The sequence below is a fragment of the Toxotes jaculatrix genome, chromosome 7 (assembly GCF_017976425.1).
Source record: "Toxotes jaculatrix isolate fToxJac2 chromosome 7, fToxJac2.pri, whole genome shotgun sequence".
Taxonomy (NCBI): Eukaryota; Metazoa; Chordata; class Actinopteri; family Toxotidae; genus Toxotes; species Toxotes jaculatrix.
In genome coordinates, this window is record NC_054400.1 from 28,906,629 (window position 1) to 28,929,685 (window position 23,057).

The following is a 23,057-nucleotide window of genomic DNA, read 5'->3' on the forward strand; positions in this document are numbered from 1 at the left end:
CTGCTCTGAGGGGCTGTCTAACTCGTCATCGTGCTCTAAGTTAGCACTCCAGCCAAGTTTGGATCTTGTAGCTTCTAGCAGCTGTGGTTCGCATTAAATGTCTTCACTGACCCAACATGGAAAAATTCATTCTCAAAAATAAGAGAGCAGATCAAAAAAGGGATCCAATTCATCTCTAACCGTTCTGATGATAAGCAAAGAGTCAAACTGTTTCTGGCTCCTTAAATAACAATAAAATAGACAAATTACAAAGCCGTTAGCCTGCAGTATATAAACAAGTTCATCATAGAATCATTTGTCCCTTCACACAGTTGGTTCCTGGGTTTAGTTTTCATGAAATCAGTCTTACCTGGCTCCACTGACATCCACTCCCACCATCAGCTGCCCGTTCAGTGACAGCAGTTCGTCTCTCAGTTTGATCCTCCCACAGCGGGCCGCGGGGCTCCTCTTCTTCACCTCTGTCACCCAGATACAGCCCACATCCATGATGGGGCCCTGGTCCCGCCTCCTCCTCGGGCCTCCCTTCTTTCTTCCATCAGGGTCCCCAAAGATAGGGATGTTCCCGAAGCTGAGGCCAAACTCAGCGGTATCGTCCTCGTCTTTACTGAGGAAGACGGCATGAATCTCCACGTCTAACTCCTCCCTGCAGGAGGACGGGCTGGCTGGTGGGGCCACGTCACCCTCCATGAAGTTGAACTTAATGTACTCCACCAGCTTCTGAATGGCAGCCAGACACAGGGACATGTCCTCCACGTGGACACTGTTAACACTGCTGCTACTGCACACACTGTCCCCTTCCCCATTCTGGTTGGAGTCCTGATCCACATGCTGGAGGAAGAAGAGGAGGGACCAGTGAATGAAGTTCATTTCCTCTACAGTACATGGAAAACATTCTAGATGCATTTTGCAGTTGTCTCTCTGACAGGACAGATGTTATGTTTCCATTGTAACCAGTGCAGCTGCCCACATCTGCAGTTACATGTGTTCAGCATGTGCATCAGTGCAACTTTCAGGAGACTGGAGACGAGGACACAAAACCCACTACACACAAAACTACTGAGCAGGGGACACAAAACACAGTGTGCACAAAACCAGAGGACAAATGTCCAAGTGTTTTCAATGCAGTTGCAGAAACTGTCCTTCCTCAGACAACCACATATACATCATCCACGACACACTGTGATACCATTTGTCCAGTCAGTGTGCTTTCAGGCAACATTTGTGCACGGGTCTGTTTTCCATAAATAGACATCCTGGACGATGAGGCTTCCTGTTTACACTTCAAATTGAATAACCCGAGCAGTACCTGCAACATGTCTACATTATCCTGTGTGATTGTTCTAGGCTACAGTGTCTATTCAGCCAGAAATAAACCACATCAAGTGATATTCCTTTCCTGTAAAAACAGAATCAATTCGGAGAAGTTTCTTTGTCATGGTGGCAGCAATATGCTGCCATAATGTTACATACATTATATTCCATCTTTAAGTAGAAACACTGGGTGGGTGAAGTGGATGAAGTACCTTGCAGCCAGTACTGTGCTGATTCAGGTTGCGGTCCTGCTGTGACCTTGTGGTCTGATCCCCCTGCCAGTCCTCCAGCAATGGGAGGATGCTGAGGGCGTTGTCCTGAGTGATGGGCATCCTGGCATCATGGGCCTTTTGGTGGGTCTCTCACCGACAGCCACACTGATGTTTCCGAAAGGTTAGCACAGGCACAGGAACCAGCGTGGGCTGACGGCCCCCGATCCATCTCTGAAAGAGGCCGGCTGCAGAGAAACTGTGCAAACTCTAGTCTGAGAGCTCCAGACGAGCCAGGGTGGAAGACCTGGGATTACAGGCAGGATATTTCTGCTGTGGTGTCTGCAGCTCCAGCTCATTCCCTAAAGAGAACACAGTTACACGTCACATCAAAGCAGCAGGTAAAAAAACAAAAAACAAAAAACAAATAAAAGATGAATTTTTTCTAATTCACCCGAACAGGTACAGTCACATTATTCTGTTAGTCATAATCAACCCCTGCTTGACTTAATAAGTCTCACTTATAGCATCAGAAACACATTTACTTTTGGATAATAAGTGTTTATAATAACATTGCAAACACATTTACAGAGTTTGACAAACCTGTGACTGTTAAAATTTAACTAAGCGTTAAGATTAATACTTTATTAAGATTAATACAAACTTTACTAAACATATATCAACAGTTAGCTATGCTTTCTGCAGCACCCCCATCTGGAATAAGCACTATATGCTTTACAAGGCTAATAAAATTAAATATTTATACAAAATGCTAATCTCACAGAGGCCTTTGAAAAAAAAAAATCTGAATTATCAGTTAAATTAAATTATCTATCACTCCGGTAAAGTTAGGTAATTAGTTAAAGTAAAAAAACAAACAAACAAAAAAAAAAACAGTTTTCAGTGCTGTCTGATGTGTTTTCGTGTTAACACAATATGTTATTCTGGTGGGCTGAACTTATGCTACAGGGTCAGCTCATATTTCAGGTCTGTCTACACTTGTTGTCTACACTGGTTGTGTGTATATACATACACAGTAGCACAGCTACAGTATTTAGGTACAGTAGAGGTGGATGGGGACACTGTGCTTTTGTTTTGTTTACGGTTCCTCCTTGATTTGTTTTCAGTTCAACATTGTAAAGGCTCAAAAACACAAAATAAATAAATAAATAAAGCAACAATCTATCAGAGATATCAAAGGAAGCTGATTTGCTGATATCAGTCAGTTCTAAAAAAACAGGTCATTGCCTAGAAAAAAAGCAAACAAGCCTCCTGGATGAACAGAAAATTGTCTGCATGGTGAAGAAAAACCACTTCATGTCTGCACAGTGAGTCAAGAATGCTCTCCAGGATGAAGACGGACATGTTTCTGTGTCAGAAGACACAGAGAAGACTTCATGACCAGAACCTCAGAGGATTCAGCAGAAGATGCAAACGCCTGGTAAAGCTCAGAAACAGAAAGGCAGAGGCTGCAGTTCACTGAAACATCCCAAAAAAAAAAACAGGTAGAGTTCTGACACAAAGACAATCAACGGACCGATGACACAAAAATCAACGTCTATAAGATGATGGAAAGGGGAAAGTGTGGAGTGAAAGCCTCCATTGACTTCTGTTACAGCTCAGGCTGATGAATGTAGAGGTCTACAGGAGCATCCTGTGATCAGATTCAGCCAAATGCAGCTAAACACACGAGCAAGGACAAGGGACCAAAGAGCTGGCTGTCTGGTGTCTGTAGTCCAAAGACTTCAGACAGTCACTGACTGCAGAGGATTTGCCACAAAATATTAAACGTAATGATTTTTGTTTGATTTCATGTGTATCAGCACAGCTACTTCTGAGCCCCTGAACTCTGGGAACTGTGTGTTTGAAGGGTTATATCTCCTATACAGTTCTATCTACATTGATGTAAACCTGCTCAAATTAAAGCTGAGACCTAGCACTTTAATGTAAAATCATTATGTTATATCAACCTGAATGTGCTGAACCTGAAGAACAAGAAATGAGCAGCTGGATGATAAAGATCTGTCCACAAACCTCTGCTTAACTTCTATCAGTCATAAAAGTTAAGCCTTGTGAATGGCTGACAGCAATGTTACGTTGGTTGTCAATGGTCTGAAACATGCTAAACCAGCAGAGTCCTTCAGGGGCCCCGTTCATAATAGAGTGCTCATATGTGAAGTGAAGAATCTGGGTTGACCCTTCATCTACACACTTTAACTACAGACAGAGAGCAGAGCAGAGCAGAGCCACATCTGTGGCAGATATAGACAAAAACACAGGCTGCCATGAGACCACAATGAAATGACTATGCAGAGCTCGGGCTTCAAATTAACTGTTGGGCTTTGTGGTACCATCTGTCTCTACTATTCCTGTACACTCCAACTGAGGGCGAGCGGGGCCTGCCCTGTTCTAGCCGGAGCTCAACCGTGGGATGGAACGGGAGGTGTGGGATTACATGGTAAGTTGCGGAGGTGAGGGTAAAGAAGAATCTCGGGAGGATGGAGCTTTCAAAACACTATATCAGGCAGCAAAGAAGTTCAGTTACAATCACGTGATCTGTGAATAAAGGGAGGAAGTGAGGAAGGGAGCTTTTCTAGGTTTTGCTAAATGTGTACAATTCTTAAAGGCAACTCATCACGGTCAGTCAATCCTCAGCCTGTGAGGCTCTGGAGGATAACCCTGATGAGGTGAGATGCTGCACTGTAAATACAGGATCCAGATGCAGTCAGCTTTTATTTTGACCATTCATTTCTTAAAATCAATCACACCTGTATTGGACAAGTGGACAGGTAAATAGACGACAATGAGGCGGAAATGAGTGGAGAGAACAATGAGGGATGAGAAGCAATAAAGGTTTCCAACCAGACGCTAACAGTAGATGTTGTAGTTCATAGCTGGCACCTTAAATTCTAGGCCACCGGGGGGGGGGGGGTCTGGGTCATTTATTGTTTAATGTCTCTCTCGCAAAGTTCCCAAGCTTTGTGGAAGTGCAGTGCCCAAAACATCAAATTACTCTGTAATATAATTCCAGCTGATCAGCACTGTGCTGTCTCACAGTTTGTCCAACTTTCCTCAGCATCCTGACTGTATGAGCTGAGGAAATCTTGCAGCACACAAGCTTTTACCAAAGATAAACAGCTGTGAACCAGCTGGCTCAGTAAAAGTGTCTGTCCCTGTGCTTCCACTGCAACAATAAGAGATCTCCTGTTTGTGTTGTTTGTCGCGGCTGCATTGGGGGGTGGCAATCCCGACGTGGGTGTGTTCAGAAATTTCAGCTGAGTGTGCATCACCACAGACAGCTGGCAAACTACTCTCCTTCCCTTTATTTAGAGAACCTCTGGGAAGGGACGCAGAGACTGGGCTGGCAAAGTAAGCTGCAATAAAAGCCAGGAGGATCCATTAACATACAACCAAACAGTGCCTCTATACGCACTGTAAACAAACACCACATATGAGAAGACTAACAAACACTTAGCTACAACATGTTACTATTATGGCTGACCCCAAATTAGGGTCCTCAGAGTCGAGTCGAGAGTCTCACTGTCCTCCGATTCCACCGCTTGTCTCTTCTCCCACGACAGTTTTATGGTTCGGTCCTTTGGAGACCAGACAGGGTTTGTTTTTGTTTATTTTAAAGTTGACAGCCTGCGGTGCTGCTGCTCAGTTTAAAAGGTTTCCTGAAACGAAACGGATTTCCATACAATTGTTCCTTTAAGATGACTCCTTAACAGCTCGGCCTGACTGTGGGCCACAGCAGCTTGGACCCATCGCTGGGAAGCAGAGGAAACCAGCTCTGCAATCAGCTCTGCGGAACATGTGCTGATCAGACTGCACATACACGGCATAAAATTCATTATGCCAATTTAGCCTTAAAGTCAAGAAGAGACACACTCACTTCTGGTTAGTGTAAAAGCAGAGTGGCATCAAAATAGACCATATTTACTCAAATATTGCTGAGTGTAATTCAATTTAGCCCAACTTTATTCATCTGCATCACTTCACAAGTTCAGACTGTACTTAACTGATCTGACCATAACTCCACTGACTGACATTTTTCCTCTAGTTTTCTTCTGATCTTCACCAGCTGGATGGTAACTATCTGATTGTTGGTTTGATCAATGTATTACCATATATTGATTCCTGTGAACCCAGTTGTAGGATTACAACTGGGTTCATGAACAGCTATCTGAGAGTGAGCACTATCTATACCCCTTATCCTCTTAAGGGTCATGGGGGGCTGGAACCAATCCCAGCCAACTTTGCAGATGAGAGGCGGGGTACATCCTGAACAGGTCTCCAGTCTATCACAGGGCATACATATAGAGGCAAACAGCCATTCACATGCACATGCATGCACATGAACAATTTAGAGTTCTAATCTGCATGTCTTTGGGCTGTGGGAGGAAGCTGGAGAACCAGGAGGGAACCCATGTAGGCTCAGAGGGAACACGCAGACTGTATGCAGAAAAGTCCAGACTGGTGGATTCAAACCCAGAACCTTCTTGCTGTGAGGCAACAGGGACACTGCACCACCCTGGTATAATAACACTTCCTCAAGTTTCATAAAATGAGTTCTGAGCTTCCTGTACTTTCTTTCATATTTTCATGGCCTTTCCTTTACTGACTCTTTACAGACCTCTGAAGGCAGCAGGCTGCATCTGCAGTCTTGCAACTGGAGTAATGAATCAAAATGACCACACAAACCTTCGTGCTCATGTGCTCATCAATACTCAGCCCTAAGAAGAATGGTTGATTAATTAAAACTTCTCTCTCCTCTAATAACAGCAGAACCAGGTCTGTTCCTGGTTGTCCTCCCCCACTGCATCTATCCAAAACACCAGGTAACCAGGGCAACGGCTGAATACATCATTGTCTTTTGTAATGAGTCTGCCTGGAGCAGACTCCAGGTTTTTAATTCAAACTCAGGTAGATGTGTGGCTGTGATTACCAACATGCGATGTGTGACGTCTTTGTATGTTAATATAAAAATTCTACTTTATTTATGGGTCATTATGTTTATATCACATGAAGAGAAGAAGTGGGAGAAGAGACAGAACATCAGACTCTGTGACCTGTAGCAGTGCAACAACAAGCTAATGTTAGAGTGCATTTTACATTCAAAACACTAGAGATTTAAGTGACCGACATTCACAGGACAGGTTAATGAATGTCACAGAGCAGTGAATAAGTATATGGTGAAACCCATACAACCATGTAGCACACATCACGGTTAAAAAGGACCAAATGCACGATAATGTGATTCCAGCAGAAGCTGGATTAAATGTGTTAGAGCTGAAATTTGTTTTGATACTTTTAACTGGCCGATGTCTTTGCTCCCCACGTCTTGATTTGATAAGGAGATTTGGAACTGGATTCAGATTTGATAAAATACTATCAAATCTATCAAGTCCTAATGGATATGTGAGCCTAACGTACAACGGCGAGACATAAACAGGATGATGATCAATAGTCAGTCAGAGCTCCAAATACCAAAATGTGCTCCCCCAGTATTCATAGCACAAATATTAGACCTTATTCAATAGTTGAATGGCTAAAAGCTTCTCTAGACCATAAGCTACAGTTTTTGACAGAGCTGTATTTACACCCATCTACTTGAACTAGATGGAGGTGGGAGGAAAGGGGACCCTGATGGTGAATTAGTGAATATTGTGGAATTTTTTTCAATTTAATTCAATTCAATTTTATTTATATAGCGCCTTCCACAATCAAAATTGTCTCAAAGTGTTTTACAGAGACCCAGAGCCTGACCCCAGATCAGCACTTAAGGCGACAGTGGCAAGAAAAACTCACCTTTTAACAGGAAGAAACCTTGAGCAGAACCTGGCTCATATGGTGGAGGAGAGAAGGAGAAGGACATGCAGCATATAGAACATAATACAAACAGGGTTGACAGTGAACAATGTTAGAGGGCCAGCATTCAGATTAGAGAACAGATACTGTGTGCTCAGCAGATTACAGTTATGATAGGAAACAGAGCACAGACGCAAAAAGCTGTCAGGATTGGTAATTATTTACATTACAGTCATGAATTTTCATGAAGAAAATACAAAACATACTAATTTTTGTGCTTCATTTCGTACTATTTGTAAGTGATATTAAAAAGCTTAAAAAGCAAAAACTATTCAATTTCAAATATTTAATAATTTCTTAAGCTTTGTGGCTGGTGGGGAGCAACACATGAGCCCCTGCTGGCTGAATCAGTCTCCTCTGATGCAAGAAGTGCACAGGAGGCTCAGGACAGTCTCTCGAAAGGTGCACTGCTCTGTGTCGCGGTGCCTGAAACTTTGACCTGAGCGTGATTTGAGGAAATGAGGCCTTTTCATAAAGGCTTTCAATTCTAATCTTCAGACACAGGACAGAGACAGAGAGAAACAGACCGCTGACACACATCCGTTAAATAACAACAGCATTAACATGACATTTCCAGCAACAGCCTAAATCCCTCTAAATGGAGCCCTTCCCCCTCTGAATATAATCTCGGGCTCAACACTTGGAACCGAATTAAGACCTTCAGTCTGTATTGATACAGATTTACAGCAGGACTCCAGTGTCATGCACAGGAGCCTCTGCTCGTCACTGATATCATCATCATCGCTTTGATTGGCAAGAGGCCCTTTCCCTTTTCTTTTGTCCCGACCCCGATGTAAACACCATGCATCATATGACCTAGCACACACACATTCACCTGTTGGATGCATGTGCACTCACAGCCACAACTGCCTCTGTACCGTCACACAGTATATTCACTTAATATAGAAATATTCTGTATGTATGTACACATTACAGTGTGAAAGAGGACTGTCTCCTGTCATTGTCACAAAGCAGTAGAAGTAGACTTAAAAAAAAAAAAAAAACCTTATCTAAAACCATTATGGCCCAATAACCTTAGCTAACCACAGTAAACAGTCTGTTACACTGGAAACACAACACTTTGTGTCCTCTGTGGGTGTATGCACTCTGTCCACAATTACTGTCTACACACTCGCTCAAGCCACACTCTGGTCTGTGCAGGACTTGCCATTGCTCGCTGATATTGTGCTGGACTGTGCGGAATAACGTACACAGGAGCGCTGCTGTAGCTGACTGCGATCTCTCAGTATATATGCAAAAGAAGAAGTCTGTTTCCCTGCCATCGTTCCCTCAGACTTACACAGCACCCTCCAGAACTCTCCAAGTGTGATGCTGCACCATCGAGGTGTATACACTCAGATGGTCCAGGTGCTTTTACTGCTGGGGTGAACAAATTCCTCTACTTTACAGTTTGATGACAAGGATTAGTTTCCCACTCTTTGTTCTGGGTTTCAGGCTGACCTACATGTCTCATCCGACCCCTCCCCCTCCTCCCCTGCTCCCTCTACCCTGCTCCTCTCCTCCGGCACCATATGGCCAAAGATTAGAAAAAGCCCCATTTCAGTAGATCTGAAACGTCCCACTGTCACAGAATAAAAGGGACAACACTAATGTGGTTCACTGTAGTCTAGACACGTCAATCAGCTGGAGACAGTGACTTTCAAAACATGTTTTCAACCTTCTGTAGTCAGTCTGTCCGGCTGATAGCCAGTAAAGTGGACGTGGACGTGCATGAAGATGGTGCTTCCTTCATTAAATCTAACTGTTTTGTTGCATTAGGTTTGAAACAGCTTACTGGGTCTCCAGACACTGGTGGTGTCCATTCCACTGGTATGTCCTCTGGTTTTATCATCCCAAATTTGTCCACAATCTTTTTAATTTTTCTGATTAGCTGCGCGATTTGAGTGGCTGGGGAGCAGTCGGTCCAGCTGATAACCAGGAAATCTGATGTTCCTGAGGCACCTGTGAATACGTTTAAAGGTAAAGGGCGACTAAGACAAAGATTATGCTGCCAATCCTGCCATGACCATGACAGCAGCAACACAGACAACAGCATGATGATCCACCAAATGACAAAAGAGCAACAACACATTTAGTTTTTCCTGCTCTTCGCAGTTCACACTCACCATCAGCCTCATTTTTCCTCTCCTGAAACAAAGACTACCACCACCGTCATCAAAAGAAATTTAGGTTACTACTCTTCAATTAAATGTCTCATTAACCTGCAGGGGAAAAATTCAAAGACCCAATATGACACAGCCAAGGCCATCTCAAAGCAGGTGACACTGACTTGACAGATCATCATCTTACATTCACTTTACATGACTGCTCAGAGCAGCACGTGCCAATGTCAGGGTATAATAAGAAAACATTCTTAATTTAATCAACCTGTTGGATCAGGTGCCTGAGGAAAAAGTCATCCCACAAAAAGTCCAGTGCTGCAATAAGCCCGAGACACGTTTCATCCAAGAGTCTGCGTCAAGATGAACTAACTTTAAAGTTAGTTTTCCTGTCTTCTCCTCTTCAAGTGTTTGTTCTAAAGCATGCAACCCAGGAGCTGGTTTGTAAAAGGACCCGGTTTGCTCGGAGGTGAAACCGTTTTCAGGGCTCTGAGCCTGAACAGGGGCACTGGAACATGCCAGGGATTAGAGATATTTATTGTTTCAGGCCACGGTGAGCTGCTGTCAGCAGTTTGTGAGCGGTATGCACACAGAGAGAGAGAGAGAGAGAGAGAGAGAGCAGAGCAGGCTGATTCACCGCACTGTATTCATACAAACATGACCTCATCAGCCTCTCTGTAGTGTGCATCCTGTTACCACAAACAGCCCATGTTCCCAGACACTTACTACAAGAACACACACACCAGCTGCATGTGTGTATGTATATATGTGGAGTGTGTGTGTGTGTGTGCATCTCCCAGTGTTTCCCTTATTCTCGTGCTCTGTTCATCAGGTGGAGTCACACACCCATACAGCCTGAGGAGCTGAAACAAGTTGAATCAAGTTGAAGTTGAAAATGCTTCACCCTAAGCCACCTTGTCGTCACCTTCATTTGTGTTTCCTTGGGGCGAGTCTGTGTGTATTTGCGTTCAGTAGGCATCCAGAATCTCCAAGGACCAACACGTAGAAACATGTGAGGTGGTGTGAGTGTGGTGGAATCTGCTCATTGTGCTCCTGTACTCTTTGTGTCTGTGCAGCTGACTCTGCCAGAACTGCTTTGTGGAAGTTTGAAAATAATTAACAGATGTATGAACCTGCAAGAATGGCACGGTGCTCGGAGATGAATGGAGATGTTGTGGCCACAGTCAGAACTGCAGGTCCCTAATACTCATTCTAAAAGATCCAATTCCCTGTTAACACAACAGAAAGTTCCAAACTAAAGGACTGTAAGTGAATACATGAAAAAGCATACAGGGAACATGCTTGTGTCTAACTCATAAGAGTAGTGGATCCTAACATGATCATGTGAAACAGATCATGTGTTCAGACATGACTACGTTTAAGACCTGTATACCTGTAAAAACTTGCATTACGATGATAAGCTGGAAACAACTACTGTCCCTCCCTCTAAGAACTACTACACTGGTCGTAGCTCTTTCAAAATCTGCCAACAAATCTGGCAACGTTCTGGACAGACCTTAGCTCCTGTCTGTAGAAGACAGTCTCCAGTACTGTCCTGCGAGCACGAGGTCAGGTTTTCTATGTGTCTCATTAAACTGACCTCACAGCAGCTGACATAGACAGGAATGATCCTCGAACTTTGTCTCTGACTGATCATTTTACAGAGAAACATGTCAATGAGTACAACTTTATTGTGAATTCAGTTGAATTAAATGATTGTATATGTGAGAACAAAGAGAAGTCCAGCTATACAGTAGGCTTTGGGCCTAGTCTTGTTTCCAAGTCTGTTTTAAAAGAATACACTTGGCCAAAAATGAGTGAATTAAGGGGTAAGGGGTTGTTTTGACCTACCTGGGCGGTTCACCCAGTTAGGGCCTACAGTATGTCTCAGAAATGATGCCACATGTTGGATCGTTTCTTCCTCTCTGCCATGACTCCTTCTTGTTCCAGGTTTCCAGTTTTTCCAGCTTATCCATTCCTTTTATTGATGCCTTAGTTTGCAATGTGCAACTAAGGCATCAACAAAAGGAATGGATAAACTCAGACTGTTTGGAACCGGTTCTCAACTGGAATTTCTTCTCCTAAATAAAGCCCAATTCATTCTGCCTAAGCCTGGTCCTGGTCCTGACAACTAAAAGTTTTCAGCAGAATCTTGAAGCAGACGTTTTCACATTCAAACTCTCTTCCCTCGCTTTCCATTTCTCTCTCTCTCTCTCTCTCTCTCACACACACACACACACACACACACAAACCCTGGGGGTAGACCAGTCAAAGCCTGAAAACACATTCAGTGCACTAAAAGACTTGAGCTGTTATTGAAAAGACAGTGACTCAGAGGTCTTGCTCACAGTGACAAATTACAAACTCTGCAGCCCTACGGAACGTTTTATCCTCTCCTGTAGTAACGTGCATCACACTCACATGGAGTCTGAGTCAGTTTGAGAGAGTGGAAATGATATGACCAGAAATATTAGAATAAATACAAACAGTTACTGGAACTACCATCAACACTGGTAGATAGACGGCTCAGAGATACGGTGTTTATATCCAGAAGTGAAGTGTAAACTGTAAATCCCCCCAGTCTGGTTGCTGAAGGTGGTAAGCTGGGAATGATCAGAGCAGTCTGGATGGCAGCCTGTAGATGTAAAAGCTATCACATTATTTCATAGTGAGGTCATTTCCAAACTGTAGTCGAAAGAGCTGGAGAAAAGCACTGAATGGAGTTGCAGAGAGCAGAGATTTGACTCAGCTCGAAGACAGAGGATATACCAGTACTCATTACTCATTTTCATCATGACAGAGGACAAATCAAAGAGTCTGACAAATAAATGCTATGAAGTGGACCCTTTTGTAGGCACCAAAGAGGAGGGAGACTAAATAAATAAGTAGATAAATGTTTTATCTGAGGTGCTTTCTGCCTTTAAGTGTCTTAAAAACTGATGCATGATTATTCAGGTTCATTCATATATATATATATATATATATATATATATATATATATATATATATATAATTACAACTCTACACAGCACACAAACACTATTTAGTTTGTGTGTTTGTTAATGGTGTTTTATAGTTTTTAAGTAGATTTTAGTAATATTATATTTCAGTTTCTGTAGAAAACAGTGATGTTGTACATCCCCCACAGTGACTAGTAATATTTCATGCAAACATATGTATGTCTTGTCAAATTGAATGGTGTACATATGTATGGATATGTATGAATATATATGCGTGTGTTTATATATCTCAACACATCGTGGTTGTGATGGTAAGTGGTTTGTTGTGAGTGTGTTGTGACTGGAGATGTGGTCAGTGGCAGTAAGTCCTCTGGCTGTAAACTGCCAGACAAACGCAACTAGCCGTAGTTCAGTCAGTTGTTCTCCCATTAAGAAGGAATTCCATGAACTCAACTAATGAAAATGTCTGGTTAGAAAAAGTCAGTCCTGAGCCCAGAGAGGAACCAACCGGGTTCCCGTCCTTTGGGCTGATGGTTGATTCGTGCCATTTGCGTCGTGACTATAATGATATGCTGTCCTACCGTTATCCAGCTGTCTCCGGTGAAAACAACACCTCTAACACACTGAGAGTAACCGAACTAGAGTGCTCACTGATACCATATACTCCAACATGTCAGAAAATGTCAGCACATTAACACAGAACACAGAAAACACCGTACCTTTGGGTTCTATGGTCACGGAGTTCGATGGCTCCTAATTCCACTTCCAAACATCAGAATATTCCATGCTGTCAGGGTTTTGTTTTTAATTAGATGAACTAGATACTGAGGTTAACTAGCTCTCCCAGAGCTACACATTCACAACTTCTGAAAGCGTCTTCATGGTTAAAATCCGTGCAAGAATAAAGTAGCGCAAAGCTGCGTTTACGCTCTGCTTGGAAAAAAAAAAGTGGCTCCAGACTTCAAAACTCCATTCAACAGATACGGATACCCACTGCAGGAAAACAAAACTCCATCCAAGAAAGGAAACTTCTCTTAAAGTGCAGACATTGATTGTACTGTACTGTAGTTCTTTCTCCACAGGCAGGGATAATGTGCTTTAGGGGATTGATGAGCTTTCATTCGGCCGCCCTCTTCTCGGCTGCAGGCGGAGGGCGGAGTCTCAGTGTCCACATTTTGTTGAGACGGCTGTTTTTGCCCTGAACTCCGCCTCCCAGGCACCACTTCCTCCAGTTACTGAACAACAGTGGACAGATGTGAACTCCCGCGTTGGTCCACGGTTTCCTGAGCATCACACATACAATTACAGGTGTAATACATATTTATACTATACCAACTTATTGTTATTATTATTAGTAGTAGCAGTGTTGTTGTTATTGTTGTTGTTGTGCAGCAGTAGAAGCTAGTAGCTGAATGGAGGTGCTGATAAAAGCACTTGAGGATCAGGTGCAAAGTCTTTCCTGACCTGACCTGAGACAGATGACGGTCCAACTTGCACCTTCCATGCAGACTTCAGATCATGAGCTGGATGGCTCAGCACTAACAGCTGACTTTTCTACTTCTGCTCAGTCCTCCACACACGTCCTGCTGGGCACACATGTTAAGTTGGACAGTTTTTGGTGCAGCAACTTTGTGAAAGTTTGAATCAGCATGAGTCTCTGAACTCCACCTCCAATCTGGCCTGCAGTTCAGTGCCACCCACCCATAAACCTAGACCTAAACCTCAGCTACAAGTTCCTTTGAGCCAGCCTTCACAGTCTAATTCTGATTCCCAGACCACTGAGCCTCAGGCCAAACTCGGCTGCTTACGCAAACTTGTGTCACTCTCTTTTAACATTGCAGATCAAGTCAGCGTGTCGTTCACCACTAATGAACGTTGCCTCTCGTACGTAGTGTTTCTCAATGTGAATCCTCCCTCACATGCGTCTCCTTTTCCCTAGAATGCATCACAGCCTTGTGTGCACCCCCCTCAATGCATGTGAAAGCCTCACCACAGCCTCTCAGGTTCACATGCTGCCGTGCCATCACAGGGACAAAGCCTTTAATTCATTAATCCCTTCAATGAACCATCTAAACAAATCATTCAGCCTCATGTGCTCATTGAGTCTGACTGCACAGTCATAGTGTTTATCCTGAGCAGCCCAGTCCTAACCTAGAGACACTATTGTTCCTATATTTTTACTAAGAAATAATAGCATATTTATTTATATTTATATAATAGCATATTTTAGCATCATGGGATCAGGAGTGAGTCGAGGCTCACAGGGTCTGTTGTTCCCTTTCTCTCTCCTCCCCTCCTCAGCAGCTGGGTTGTCTTGGTGAATCATAGCTTGGGCTGTCTCCATCTATGTTAGTGTTTTATAAGATCTTAGATGTTCTTGAAACACAATACTGCATGCAGGTCAGTACAAGTCAGGATTAGTGTTACCTAGACCTGGCCACCAGCATCACTGTTATAATTTGTTGTAATAACAGTTATGATTGGTACATTCTCTTTAGAGGTCCTGGTATTATTTTTGATACACTTTAGAAAAGTGACAAAATAACAAACGACTGTGGGTGAAGGGCGAAGCCAGCATGGCAACACTGTTTCCCAGGAAAGACCATGTTTGACCTGATATTGGTAGTGACAGGCGGGACACACACTGACACATAGGCTGTGACAGAGGACCACGTGATGATGAAAAGTCTACCAACAATTATGTCACATGGTCATGGACTTCACTTGTGATGACTGTAGTTGTGCTGAGGTGCATGAATTTATCACACATAACATCCAAAAACATCCATGTCTGGTCATGGGGAATGTTACAGTGATGTGAATGAAAATCTGAAGAATACCACAACCACAACCATGACTGCAGATGTGAATTCATGATTTCTATGTGTTTCAGTTTGATTATTGAGCAGTTAGTATTGACTAATTGGTGTGTAACACAGTTTAGATCACACTTTGTCATCAAATAAGCCCAAATTATGAGCTACAAATTCTGACCCTACCATCTGCAGTCTCAGCAGAAATCCAGATCCATCAGACCAGGCTATGTTTTTCCAGTCTTCGGCTGCCCAGCTTTGGTGAGCCTGTGTGCACTGCAGCCTCATGTCTCTGTTCATCGTAGTCCATCTACGTTAAGGTTCCATGTGTCGTTCTGTGTACAGAAACGCAGTGACCAGTACTGGTGATGTAGGAGTGAGGGTAGTTTACACTACAGAAATAAAACGGGCCAAACAGTAAGACAGAGAATGAGAAGAAGCATTTAGCACTGAGAGCACAGTCCAGCTGATGAGCGTCATGAAATTGCACAGGCTGAGAAGGTGAAGTCTACAGGTGTCAGTTTCACTTGAACACACAGCACACTTGATGGTGGCAGTAGAGTTTAGAAATCACTGACTATCCTCCATTTTCCAACAGGTTGTACAGCACCACCACTCCCTATGTCTATCAATCAATCAATCAATCAAGAACTTTATTTTACCCCTGGGGGGCAATTAAAGGAACAAAACTCACTCAGGGTAATGCTAAAGTTTGAAAATATATCCTAAATGAAATGATACTGGACATTAATAAATAAATGCATACAATTTCAACATTCAACCTTAAAAACAGCTGTAGTGTGCTCAGTCTGAACTCCAGAACAGAATGAATAGTGCAAGGGCGCCAATCATTGGTCATTTAGGGCACTGCTTACACTACTGCACTGAAGCATAGACTGCACATAAACACATAAATTATGTTTTTTTTTTAATGTAATTTTTAAAAATCATCAAGAAATTCTTCTTAGAGAAGGATTAAAAATCTCAAAAAGCTTGTGGGGGTAATTTGGGAGCCTTAAAGAAATGACATTATGATTGAATATTTGTGACTGCGAAAGTGTGAATAAAGGGTTAAGATGTTTTGTACATAAAAAAAACTAAGTTTCTTGTTTGAGTAATCTGATGACAATAAGCAGGGTTCAATTCTTTTTAATTACAGTCTATAGTTCTGTGTGGAACTAATTAGCTTCAATAAACATGTGACCGACTAACAGAGAACATGGCGAAGAATAGAGGTTCTTCAGTACAATAGTGTAACTCTAGTTATCGGTTAATGAAATTAGCCTGAAACGTAGCATTAAATCTAAGTTAAAGTTACGTGGTATTCAGGTTATCTCGGCCTCTACCTGCTGGATAAGTTCGGTACCACACTTGCCACACGGCGCCATATTAGATAGACATTATACTGCTGCGGACGAAGTCGAAGAAGGGGATCAGTACTCCGGATGACAAGGGTACTCAGGTCGTAGTAGTCAGTTTGCACAACACACAAGATAACTGCTATATGGTTGACAACGAGTAGCCGAATCAAACATCTCGGGCAGCGTCGTCCGAGGCGTCTTGTTTTCGTCGTTGTTTAGCTAACTTGCCGGCAGACATGACTTCCTTGACTCAGCGGAGTTCGGGCCTCGTGCAGAGGCGGACCGAAGCCTCTCGCAACGCCGCTGACAAAGACCGTCCGTCCGGCGACGAGGACCACGAGCCCCGACGGGGCGACGAGCAGGAGGACGACGATACCGGAGACTCCAAAGAAACACGTCTCACCTTGATGGAAGAAGTGTTGTTGTTAGGACTTAAGGACCGAGAGGTAATGGCAGATAATCCTGTTTTTTTACGTTGTAAAATTAAGGTAAACCTTTACGTTAGACGATAGGATGTTGCTCAAGCTAACGTTAGCTTATATTTTCCTAACCGACATAGCCTTAGTGAGCGTTAGCATTCTTGTTTGCTATAACGCTAGCTATAGCTAACAATAATAATGGGCCTCATCGGTGCTCATCGTACTATTTACTATCATTTGGCGAATGTCGGTAATGTCGAGAAGCGATATTTTACGTTTAGTCAACAGCTGTGGTCAGTGAATTAGATTATTTTATGGCATAAAGTGATTATTGTTACATTTGTGCTTGTCAGTATACTAGTAAGTTAAACAGGATGGAAAGAAAACGATTTACAGTGGTTAGAGAAATTCAGACAACGTTTAATAGTTTCTAGTATCCAGGAATTTGATAAACGGTGTCGCACAGAGGAACTATTAACATGCTGCTTTAAGGTCGTTCTGTAATGTGACCATATCGCTGATTAACCAGTGGACTACTGAGAAAGAGGTACACTTAAAAAAGCATTGGCACTAGTTCTAACGTTATTCTTGTCAGATGAAATACATTTGAATCATCACAGGTGCACCCAGTTATTTACTGCCATTTGAATGGAGATCATGTGTGTTCAGCCACGTATGCATTGTATTTGTATGATACATATACATTACATACCTGAGGGTGTGTAAACTTCAACAGGTGGCAGATTAATTTCCTTCCTTACTACTTCAAGAAGACAAGTAAACGTTCATAACAAAACAGTGACAGTACCAATGAGTTAAATTACTTACATCCTTTTCTCTTAAATTGTGACCGACTCGGTTTTGGCTTACAACCAAGACAGATGCAGTGCTCCAGAGAGAGGACCTGAGGCTTACTGTTGTCATTTATGTGCTGTTGGTTTGTCAGTATCAAGTATTATGTGTGTGTTTGATGGTTCTTTTTTTTTTTTAAGCCATTTATGAATGGCCATGACTTGCATTCTAACATGCTGTAGTCTTGTCTCCATTTTATATTCAGTCTGTAGTCAGACACCAAAAGAAACACACACACACACACACACACATAAAGGTGATGCTGTCAGAATGTAACATCAGCTATAATGTTTGGGCCAGTGAGTAGAGATTTGGTGCCAAAGTGTGTTATTATAATTTCTGTTGAAGGTGCTTATAACATCTTACAGGTGTTGTTTTTGATTTACTTGTTTCACTCAGCATGTTGGCCTGACTCCCTGGACCAATCAGCTTGATTGTCAGCAGTTCTTCTGGTACTCTTGTTGTAATTCCTTGACAGTTTTTTTGATAAAGCAGGATTCTGACGTGTTTCCACGTTGTAGGGCTACACCTCGTTCTGGAATGACTGCATTTCATCAGGGTTGCGAGGGTGCATGCTGATTGAACTGGCCCTGCGTGGACGCCTCCAGCTCGAGGCTTGTGGCATGAGGAGGAAAAGTTTGCTGGCAAGGAAGGTAAGACACATGTTTCTGTTTATGCTGTCACTGCATAAATTGTTCAGGGAAGTTCTTTTATTTTCACCTTTCTCACCCTGCTGGTGCTCTTTTTTTTTTTTTGCCACTATCTTATCCGTTGGGTAGGACATGAGCATGAAGCATCAACCTGTACAGTTATTTGCAAAAAGGCATAACCAACTGCAACATAGTCATAACAGCTGTTCCATACTCTGTCATTATTCTGGGCTACATAACAGTGAAGTGCAGAGTGGAAGAGAGTGAGGGAATTTGCTTTGGGCCAAAGTAATTTTCCATTTATTTTCATAATGTCTACACATCAACAGACAATTAATGGATAACAGGGCTTGTATTTTAATCAATGAAAAAAAAAGACCTGCATTCTGTGCTTGCAGCTTCTGTGTTCTGTGTCATCGTAAACTGATGTCTTTGGGCTCGGGACAGTTGGTTGAACAAAACAAAGTATTTTTCACAGTTTTTTCATAATTGACAAATTGAGGAACAATGAAAGATAATTTTAGTTAAAGTCCTACTTGAATGAGGGGACTGCAAAGCACACAGTACACAAATTAGCTGTCAACCACTTGCAGCATCGGTTTCAGCAACCGTCTTCTGATAACTCATTGTAACTGGCTATCATCATTCTGAATGTAATTTGCAGGTCATTTGTAAGTCGGATGCTCCAACAGGTGACGTGCTCCTGGATGAAGCCCTAAAACACATCAAAGACACCCAACCACCGGAGACCGTGCAGAGCTGGATCGAACTTCTCAGTGGTGAGTTCAGCTGCTTCATCGGCTCACAGTCTCATTCTGGTGGCATATGGTGAAGAGATCTATAAAGAAATCAGATCCACTTTGCCTCCTTTTCTCTGCACCCAGCTTAATTGTGAGCTTTACATCACATGTGGTTTGAAAATGCAAACTGTTTACAATTGCATGTCTGCAGTTATAGCATAGGTAGCCTATGAATTCTGAAATTAATCAGACTCAACCTGTGGCAACAACAATAAAACCCTTTGTGGCCAAATTGTCGTTTGGAATATAGGATTCCCAGGAATTAAACAGGGAATTAAAATCCGTTTTGTTTGCATTTGCAGTGAATTTGAAAGAACATAATAATAATAATAATAATACATTTTATTTATAGGCGCCTTTCTTGACACTCAAGGTCACCTTACATTATAAAAACATACACAATAAAAAACAGTAAAAAACAAAAAAGACAGTACAGTTTAAGATAGACAATAGACAATGCAGTTGTGGTCAGGGGGAGTAAGCTAATCTGAACAGATGAGTTTTGAGTTTAGATTTGAAATGTGGAAGTGAGTCAGTATTATGGAGGTCAGGTGGGAGAGAGTTCCAGAGCTGGGGGGCAGAGCGACTGAATGCTCTGCTCCCCATGGTAACAAGGCGGGCAGAGGGGACAGTGAGATGGATAGAGGAAGAGGATCTGAGGGTGCGGACAGGTGTGGCAGCATGGAGGAGATCGGAGAGATATGGAGGGGCGAGGTTGTGGATGGCTTTAAAGGTGAGGAGAAGTATTTTGTAGTTAATGCGGTATGTGATGGGGAGCCAGTGGAGTTGTTGCAAAATGGGTGTAATGTGTTGGATGGAGGGGGTGCGTGTGATGATACGGGCAGCAGAGTTTTGAACCAGTTGCAGTTTATGGAGGGTAACATAAAGATTAGTCAGACTGATAGAGGATGAAAAACAACAGCTTTGTTTGATATGCAGGTAAACAGGCTGCATACAGTCACTTTGGATGTGGAGACTGCTGGAAAAGTTGGAGATATCAATTTTCTGTTTAACAGGCGTTTTGATAAATTACTGTTACTGGCTTTTTACTCTCAAATGATTTTTTTTGCATGTACAATAAGCAGGAGAAATACGTTTTACGTGCACTTGTAGCGCACTCTTCTCCTCTGTGACCTCTCTGCCTTGCTGTGGACTCTGTGTGGAGGAGCTGAGCTCCACCATCAGTCAAACACCAAAACAGAGATGAGGGACAGTGAGAGAGGAGAAGCTGCTGCACCAAGAACACCAAAACCACATTTTCAGATCTGCTAAGCTCACTTACTGGTGTCTTCGAGCACTGATGAAATTACCCTGGTCCTTATAAATTTAGAACAGGTTTACAACCAGCTTCCCTTGGACCTCAGTGTGCCCAAATCATTTTTCACCTTCATACACTCTGTCACTCCAATTTTTACTCCCATATGTGCGTGAGATGCTCGCACTGTAGAGCCTTGCTGGTACTCACTGTGCTTTCTATTGTCTTTTTGTTATAAATGTAGACACGCATGTCACCTTTTCCCGACTGTTTAAGTGTCTAATGTTTTATTGTTCTGTCTTTAGGAGAGACATGGAACCCCCTGAAGCTTCATTATCAGCTGCGGAACGTCCGTGAACGGCTGGCCAAAAACTTGGTGGAGAAAGGCGTCCTCACCACCGAGAAGCAGAACTTCCTGCTCTTTGACATGACCACACATCCTCTGACCAACAACAACATCAAGCAGCGCCTCATCAAGAAGGTCCAGGAGGCCGTACTGGAAAAGTGGGTGAATGACCCCCATCGAATGGACAAACGGCTGCTTGCGCTCATCTTTTTAGCCCATTCCTCTGACGTCCTGGAAAATGCCTTCGCACCGCTGCTAGATGACCAATACGACCTGGCCATGAAGAGAGTGCGGCAGCTGCTGGAACTGGAGCCCGAGGGAGAGAGCATGAAGGGCAACGCCAATGAGCTGTTATGGGCCGTGGTGGCCGCCTTCACCAAATGAGGCTGCCAACAAAGAGGACAGCAAGCAGTTGTGGCATTCAAGTGGCATTGTTCGTTGGGGTAGGAATCACAGTACTGACCCCAACATGGTGACTTGACTGACTTACAGATTATCCCTGCCTGGACTTTTAGAAACGGGCTGCCCTCTTTTCTTGTTCCTCTCCCCCTCCTCATTTTCTTTTCCTTCCAAGATAAACTGTCCTTGTTGATCCTTCATGCCCCCCCCCCACCCCACATGTGTCATTTATGTGTTCACTTTTGCTAAAAAAAAAAATTATAATAATAATAATACTATGGAACTTCAAATGAAGTGGTTGATAATATGGGTGAGGCTGAAATCAAGATGTCGATTCATATCCTCTTTCTTTTCTATTGAGTATATCTTTGAACCAGTTAGAGGCACAGTATTTATGGCAGAGGTGATTCGAGGTGCCATCCTGACACACCTGATCATACAATTACCAGTGTGATGTACATGTATGAACCCATGTACCGGGCTGTGACGCTGTACAGGAATGAAAGGCTAACTCACGATCCTGACAAGTCTTCAAATGAATATCTTCTACCAAATGTGAAGTGTAAGGATATGATGGATTTGGTGTCACAGCATTCTTTGACTTTTCAGCTACTGGGAGGCAACTGTGGTCAGATCCAAAAGCCTGAGTTCCCTACCTACTTATCAGATCCAAAATTTCTTCTCTGTTGATGCCTGTTAATCCATCCCATCCATCCAAGATATATATATAAAAGCTTATCCTGTGCAGGGACTCAGGGGGAGGGGTCTGTCAAAACCCACACTGGCCAAGGGGAGGACGGGGGGGGGGGTACATGGACACATTGCCAGAATATAACAGGGCTGATACATGGAAACAGACAACCATTCACAACTGTAGGCAAGTTAGAGTTTATAGGTCACCTGACCTACATGGGTCACGGTCTCGGGGACTGTGGAGGGGAAACCCACACAGAGAGCTGCCTCAGCTGGCCGTTGGATCTGGTCTGACATTCCAACCCTCCTGGCCCACGGTGGTGTAGCAGTTCAGTTCATGTGTAAACAGGACAAATAGCCCAAACATGCATGGAAGCTGTATCACTGTGCAGTTCCAGGAACACAGAGTGCTGACTTGTATGACTTTCCCTTATTCGTTACTTGGACCTCAGCTCTATTTAATATTTTGTATATAAAAAAAAAAAGCTTTTAAGATGAAAAGCCAAAACATGGTGAACACCATTAGACAGATTTGTTTTAGGGCATTCTGCTAAAAATAGTGCTGAAATAATACAAATCCTTTGGTTCCGAAAACATGTAAAAGCTGATGGGGCTGATAAAAATACATGATATGATGAGGGAAGGAAAAATAAATATGCTAAATATTAAAGCTACAGCATGCAAGACCTGGAAATCGAACTTGCACTAGCATGAGACTCGAAGGCAAAAACCCCCCTCTGCTCTTCCCTCCCCCTACATCCTGCTCATGCTCACTGTCTCAGCTGATGCAGGAATCTGGAGTTTGCTAGCCTGTGAGTCAGACGCAGGGACGTCTTCCAGCAGCCGATACTGGCTGGAAGCCTCAGCACCAGAGGAAAGCGTTGGACCTGAGGCTCCTTCATGTGTTGATTGACAGCTGTGAGCTCCAACCCCTGAACTCTGATTGGCTAGAAGGGCGAGGCTTGAGTCTGGCTCACAGAAGGTTTTGACAGCACCTC

The 23,057-nt window shown here is 43.1% G+C and overlaps 2 protein-coding genes across 3 annotated transcripts in view; one reads left to right on the forward strand and one right to left on the reverse strand.

Annotated features, from left to right (window-relative positions):
* pdzd2 (PDZ domain containing 2) overlaps positions 1–13,371 on the reverse strand; it is a 35,559-nt gene extending 22,188 nt beyond the window's left edge. For both annotated transcript variants that reach the window (XM_041043138.1, XM_041043137.1), the window contains exons 1-3: positions 13,191–13,371; positions 1,524–1,882; positions 350–828 (exon numbers count right to left, since the gene is read on the reverse strand). In XM_041043138.1, coding sequence (XP_040899072.1) covers positions 350–828; positions 1,524–1,643 — 599 coding nt within the window. In that variant the 5' untranslated portion in view covers positions 1,644–1,882; positions 13,191–13,371. The remainder of the gene's footprint in view (positions 1–349; positions 829–1,523; positions 1,883–13,190) is intronic.
* A 3,298-nt stretch (positions 13,372–16,669) lies between these two features.
* golph3a (golgi phosphoprotein 3a) lies at positions 16,670–22,616 on the forward strand. Its single transcript, XM_041041960.1, has 4 exons — positions 16,670–17,091; positions 18,438–18,569; positions 19,231–19,345; positions 20,927–22,616. The coding sequence occupies exons 1-4, from the start codon at positions 16,882–16,884 to the stop codon at positions 21,349–21,351; spliced, it is 882 nt and encodes a 293-aa protein (XP_040897894.1). The 5' UTR covers positions 16,670–16,881; the 3' UTR covers positions 21,352–22,616.
* The last annotated feature ends 441 nt before the right edge of the window (positions 22,617–23,057 follow it).

What these genes read in the sequence shown, in the direction of transcription:
- golph3a (XM_041041960.1), top strand. Translation starts at nt 16,882, where the DNA reads ATGACTTCCTTGACTCAGCGGAGTTCGGGCCTCGTGCAGAGGCGGACC. An exon ending in AAAGTTTGCTGGCAAGGAAG is followed by an intron (nt 18,570 to 19,230) that starts GTAAGACACATG and finishes TGTAATTTGCAG; the next exon opens with GTCATTTGTAAGTCGGATGC. An exon ending in CTGGATCGAACTTCTCAGTG is followed by an intron (nt 19,346 to 20,926) that starts GTGAGTTCAGCT and finishes TTCTGTCTTTAG; the next exon opens with GAGAGACATGGAACCCCCTG.